The 6,627-nt window shown below is 45.8% G+C and overlaps 1 protein-coding gene across 2 annotated transcripts in view; it reads right to left on the bottom strand.

Moving 5' to 3' along the window:
* Nucleotides 1–5,308: 5,308 nt before the first annotated feature.
* The window catches only part of LOC135530953 (WD repeat domain phosphoinositide-interacting protein 2), a 43,871-nt gene continuing 42,552 nt past the window's right edge, over nucleotides 5,309–6,627 (bottom strand). For both annotated transcript variants that reach the window (XM_064959121.1, XM_064959122.1), the window contains one exon: nucleotides 5,309–5,583. In XM_064959121.1, the coding sequence (XP_064815193.1) occupies nucleotides 5,468–5,583 (116 nt within the window). In that variant the 3' untranslated portion in view covers nucleotides 5,309–5,467. The remainder of the gene's footprint in view (nucleotides 5,584–6,627) is intronic.

Here is a 6,627-nt window from a genome sequence, read left to right as displayed (position 1 = left end):
GGCTCAGGTATTATAGCTCGTTGATGTCGTAGGGACAGCGAAAGCTTAGCTTGAGGCTGCACGACCAGGGGCTCAGGTATTATAGCTCGTTGATGTCGTAGACCAGGGGCTCAGGTATTATAGCTCGTTGATGTCGTAGACCAGGGGCTCAAGTATTATAGCTCGTTGATGTCGTAGACCAGGGGCTCAGGTATTATAGCTAGCTGATGTCGGAGGCCAGGGGCTCAGGTATTATAGCTAGTTGATGTCGTAGGCCAGGGGCTCAAGTATTATAGCTCGTTGATGTCGTAGGGACAGCGAAAGTTTAGCTTGAGGCTGCACGACCAGGGGCTCAGGTATTATAGCTCGTTGATGTCGTAGGGACAGCGAAAGCTTAGCTTGAGGCTGTACGACCAGGGGCTCAGGTATTATAGCTAGTTGATGTCGTAGGGACAGCGAAAGCTTAGCTTGAGGCTGTACGACCAGGGGCTCAGGTATTATAGCTAGTTGATGTCGTAGGGACAGCGAAAGCTTAGCTTGAGGCTGTACGACCAGGGCTCAGGTATTATAGCTAGTTGATGTCGTAGGGACAGCGAAAGCTTAGCTTGAGGCTGTATGACCAGGGGCTCAGGTATTATAGCTCGTTGATGTCGTAGGGACAGCGAAAGCTTAGCTTGAGGCTGCACGACCAGGGGCTCAGGTATTATAGCTAGTTGATGTCGTAGGGACAGCGAAAGCTTAGCTTGAGGCTGTACGACCAGGGGCTCAGGTATTATAGCTAGTTGATGTCGTAGGGACAGCGAAAGCTTAGCTTGAGGCTGTACGACCAGGGGCTCAGGTATTATAGCTAGTTGATGTCGTAGGGACAGCGAAAGCTTAGCTTGAGGCTGTACGACCAGGGGCTCAGGTATTATAGCTCGTTGATGTCGTAGGGACAGCGAAAGCTTAGCTTGAGGCTGCACGACCAGGGGCTCAGGTATTATAGCTCGTTGATGTCGTAGGGACAGCGAAAGCTTAGCTTGAGGCTGTACGACCGGGGGCTCAGGTATTATAGCTAGTTGATGTCGTAGGGACAGCGAAAGCTTAGCTTGAGGCTGTATGACCAGGGGCTCAGGTATTATAGCTCGTTGATGTCGTAGGGACAGCGAAAGCTTAGCTTGAGGCTGTATGGGAGACGAGCGTCACTCACTGCAGTTAAACGACCACAGATTCAAAAGAGTAAAAAAGAGTAAAAAACTAAGACTTTATTCCACAGGTTTCCAGTATGTACAGGTATCCACAGATCTCTAAATGGGATATATATATATATATATATATATATATATATATATATCTTCAGGTAACTAACTACACTACATTTACATTACATTTAAGTCATTTAGCAGACGCTCTTATCCAGAGCGACTTACAAATTGGTGAATTCACCTTCTGACATCCAGTGGAACAGCCACTTTACAATAGTGCATCTAAATCATTTAAGGGGGGGGGTGAGAAGGATTACTTATCCTATCCTAGGTATTCCTTGAAGAGGTGGGGTTTCAGGTGTCTCCGGAAGGTGGTGATTGACTCCGCTGTCCTGGCGTCGTGAAGGAGTTTGTTCCACCATTGGGGGCCAGAGCAGCGAACAGTTTTGACTGGGCTGAGCGGGAACTGTACTTCCTCAGTGGTAGGGAGGCGAGCAGGCCAGAGGTGGATGAACGCAGTGCCCTTGTTTGGGTGTAGGGCCTGATCAGAGCCTGGAGGTACTGCGGTGCCATTCCCCTCACAGCTCCGTAGGCAAGCACCATGGTCTTGTAGCGGATGCGAGCTTCAACTGGAAGCCAGTGGAGAGAGCGGAGGAGCGGGGTGACATGAGAGAACTTGGGAAGGTTGAACACCAGACGGGCTGCGGCGTTCTGGATGAGTTGTAGGGGTTTAATGGCACAGGCAGGGAGCCCAGCCAACAGCGAGTTGCAGTAATCCAGACGGGAGATGACAAGTGCCTGGATTAGGACCTGCGCCGCTTCCTGTGTGAGGGAGGGTCGTACTCTGCGGATGTTGTAAAGCATGAACCTACAGGAACGGGCCACCGCCATGATGTTATTTGAGAACGACAGGGTGTTGTCCATCTTCAGGTAACTAACTACACTAAGTATCTTCAGGTAACTAACTACACTAAGTATCTTCAGGTAAGTAACTGAAGGTAAGTATCTTCAGGTAACTAACTAAACTAAGTATCATCAGGTAAGTAACGAAACTAAGTATCTTCAGGTAAGTAACTGAAGGTAAGTATCTTCAGGTAAGTAACTAAACTAAAGGTAAGTATCTTCAGGTAACTAACTAAACTAAGTATCTTCAGGTAAGTAACTAAAGGTACGTATATTCAGGTAAGTAACTAAACTAAAGGTAAGTATCTTCAGGTAAGTAACTAAAGGTAAGTATTTTCAGGTAACTAACTAAACTAAGTATCTTCAGGTAAGTAACTAAAGGTAAGTATCTTCAGGTAAGTAACTACACTAAGTATCTTCAGGTAAGTAACTAAAGGTAAGTATCTTCAGGTAAGTAACTAAAGGTAAGTATCTTCAGGTAAGTAACTACACTAAGTATCTTCAGGTAAGTAACTAAAGGTAAGTATCTTCAGGTAAGTAACTACACTAAGTATCTTCAGGTAAGTAACTAAAGGTAAGTATCTTCAGGTAAGTAACTAAAGGTAAGTATCTTCAGGTAAGTAACTAAAGGTAAGTATCTTCAGGTAAGTAACTAAAGGTAAGTATCTTCAGGTAAGTAACTAAAGGTAAGTATCTTCAGGTAAGTAACTGAAGGTAAGTATCTTCAGGTAAGTAACTAAACTAAAGGTAAGTATCTTCATGTAAGTAACTGAAGGTCAGTATCGTCAGGTAAGTAACTAAAGGTAAGTATCTTCAGGTAAGTAACTGAAGGTAAGTATCTTCAGGTAAGTAACTACACTAAGTATCTTCAGGTAAGTAACTAAAGGTAAGTATCTTCAGGTAAGTAACTAAAGGTAAGTATCTTCAGGTAAGTAACTACACTAAGTATCTTCAGGTAAGTAACTAAAGGTAAGTATCTTCAGGTAAGTAACTACACTAAGTATCTTCAGGTAAGTAACTAAAGGTAAGTATCTTCAGGTAAGTAACTAAAGGTAAGTATCTTCAGGTAAGTAACTAAAGGTAAGTATCTTCAGGTAAGTAACTAAAGGTAAGTATCTTCAGGTAAGTAACTAAAGGTAAGTATCTTCAGGTAAGTAACTGAAGGTAAGTATCTTCAGGTAAGTAACTAAACTAAAGGTAAGTATCTTCATGTAAGTAACTGAAGGTCAGTATCGTCAGGTAAGTAACTAAAGGTAAGTATCTTCAGGTAAGTAACTGAAGGTAAGTATCTTCAGGTAAGTAACTAAACTAAAGGTAAGTATCTTCAGGTAAGTAACTAAACTAAAGGTAAGTATCTTCAGGTAAGTAACTAAACTAAAGGTAAGTATCTTCAGGTAAGTAACTAAAGGTAAGTATCTTCAGGTAAGTAACTGAAGGTCAGTATCGTCAGGTAAGTAACTAAAGGTAAGTATCTTCAGGTACAGGGATAACAAAAATGAGGACAGGGTCAGAAAACTGTATGGCTCCACTGCTCATCTACAAGTGACCAAAAAAAACCTTGATACAGGCTAGCCAGAAGGCTCTCATGCTTGCTAACTAGCTCGCTAACCAGCCATGCAATTTCAATAGAAAAGAGGCTAGCTCACTAGCATCAGCTTTGTAGCGGTTATGCTATGTGGATACTTGTTTTAATTCTTCCCGTCATCTTCTTCACCAAAGCCTTGCTGTATATTTCAAATTCCCTGAATATTATTTTGCTAGTAATTTTCACAAATATTATTCATATTTAGGACAGTGTAAAGTGTACTTCCAGACCGGAACCTTGTAAAAACGTGAAAGGGCATTCCAGAATGACAACACTTGACCTGATTGGTCAGTTGAAAAACCTTTGCCTACCAGAGCTGCGGTGTTTCTCTCTGCTGCTTGTAGAGCAGCTCTTACATTGATGCTTAACTACGACGAAACCTTTGGCAGAGGTTAGTCACTAAATTAGTAACACAACTCAGAGCGCACAGATTCCACATCTGCCAATGGAGCTCTGATTCATAGAAGATTCACCAGTCGCAAGTTAAGTAAAGGAGTTGCGTTCTTGCAAATCTTATTTAAATGTATTCACATATCAAGTTCCATTTCCAAGTATTCTTCATACAACATGTTACTAACCCTTGCGAGTGTTGCATTTCTTTCCAACAGAAGTTACAAAACTGATTATACAGGTGCAGCTCATATTTTACAAGTGCAAATCATACTTTACATGCTTGTACACTTAAGGCACTATTTTACCTCCATATACACATATATATTTGGTCCCATATCCCTTGCATGCAATGACAACATCAAGCTTGTGACTCTACAAAACTCCTTGGATGCATTTGTAGTTTGTTTTGAGTCCTCTTATAGAGAGAAAGGACATCAACATGAAGGACAGAGAAACATGTCTGTTACATCAACATGAACTTTATTTATTTCGCAATCAACACCGTTTCACATTTTATACAAAATCATGAATCATTAGAAAACGTCTGATCATGTGACCCCGTCCGTCCAGCCGCTCCGCCTCACCCCAGAGGATCATGGGAAGGCATGTGTCTGACGAGACCCAGTGGACATGCCCTGACCAATCAAATCAGACATCACCTCCAGGAATGTAGGCCTCTATTGGCTAAACATCACTCACCACTAGCTACATCCCTGGTTACACCATAGAGGTAGATAGAGGAATCATCTTTGTATCTGTGCCATTAGAGTCTGTGATAGCACCATTGAAGATACAACCCATAGTAATCCCCACCCAGTTGACTACTTTAAAATGGTGGATGATGGCAATAGCCATGGTAAAACAGGTGATATACATGATGAGTCCTCTATCTCTATGGATTAAATTCCTCAGAGCAATGATGGAATTAAATTCCTCGCCCAATCAGACACTGGTCTGACTGATCTGTCAATCAATTTCATCTGCCAATGTCTGAAGGCCTCAGAGAGAAGGGGCAAGGCTTGTCCACTGAGCCTTCATATGATTGGGTAGCCAGTGAGCGACTGGGCAGCTAATGTATGCTAATGTACATGCCCAGCACACACATTTACAGCTCAGCCCACCCACCCACCCACACACACACACACACACACACTTCAGAGGTCCTTGTTAGAGCGTTGCGTAGCGTTCTGGTCTTGGCACATGTACATGCAAAGCTAAAGAGTCACCTGCACAGGCGGACAGAGGGAGGGAGGGAGACAGGGGGAGGGAGGGAGTTAGAGGGAGGGAGAAACATGTATACATCCACAGACAGACAGACAGACAGAGGCGCTGTTGAACGCTGAGAGTTTTTAATCCCACCCTCCATGTTACATGTTCCTAGCAGCACCAGAGGGGCTCTCTGATTGGTTGCTGTAGCTGTCAGTCAGTCCGTCTCCAGGATGAGTGGCGGCTGCTCTTCATTCTCATCGTCCAATCGCAAATCGCTGAGGTCATCCTCTAGTCCCGCCCCTCCCACTGCACCCGCCTCCTCACAGTAACCTGAGGAGAGGACATGGGTTAGAGGTCAGAAGTCAGGGTATCCCACCAGACCAAGTGGAGGGATACCCTACTGCTACCCAGACCAATTGGAAGGATACCCTACTGCTACCCAGTGGAGGGATACCCTGCTGCTACCCAGACCAAGTGGAGGGATACCCTGCTGCTACCAGACCAAGTGGAGGGATACCCTGCTGCTACCCAGACCAAGTGGAGGGATACCCTGCTGCTACCAGACCAAGTGGAGGGATACCCTGCTGCTACCAGACCAAGTGGAGGGATACCCTGCTGCTACCAGACCAAGTGGAGGGATACCCTGCTGCTACCCAGACCAAGTGGAGGGATACCCTGCTGCTACCAGACCAAGTGGAGGGATACCCTGCTGCTACCCAGACCAATTGGAAGGATACCCTGCTGCTACCAGACCAAGTGGGGGGATACCCTGCTGCTACCCAGTGGAGGGATACCCTGCTGCTACCAGACCAAGTGGAGGGATACCCTGCTGCTACCAGACCAATTGGAGGGATACTCTGCTGCTACCAGACCAAGTGGGGGGATACACTGCTGCTACCAGACCAAGTGGAGGGATACCCTGCTGCTACCAGACCAAGTGGAGGGATACCCTGCTGCTACCAGACCAAGTGGGGGGATACACTGCTGCTACCCAGACCAAGTGGGGGGATACCCTGCTGCTACCAGACCAAGTGGGGGGATACCCTGCTGCTACCAGACCAAGTGGAGGGATACCCTGCTGCTACCCAGACGAAGTGGAGGGATACCCTGCTGCTACCCAGACCAAGTGGAGGGATACCCTGCTGCTACCCAGACCAAGTGGGGGATACCCTACTGCTACCAGACCAAGTGGGGGATACCCTGCTGCTACCCAGACCAAGTGGGGGATACCCTGCTGCTACCAGACCAAGTGGGGGGATACCCTGCTGCTACCAGACCAAGTGGGGGGATACCCTGCTGCTACCAGACCAAGTGGAGGGATACACTGCTGCTACCAGACCAAGTGGAGGGATACCCTGCTGCTACCAGACCAAG

Source organism: Oncorhynchus masou, unplaced genomic scaffold, assembly GCF_036934945.1.
Source record: "Oncorhynchus masou masou isolate Uvic2021 unplaced genomic scaffold, UVic_Omas_1.1 unplaced_scaffold_1467, whole genome shotgun sequence".
In the NCBI taxonomy this organism is placed as follows: Eukaryota; Metazoa; Chordata; class Actinopteri; order Salmoniformes; family Salmonidae; genus Oncorhynchus; species Oncorhynchus masou.
This window is presented reverse-complemented; position numbering and strand designations above follow the sequence as displayed.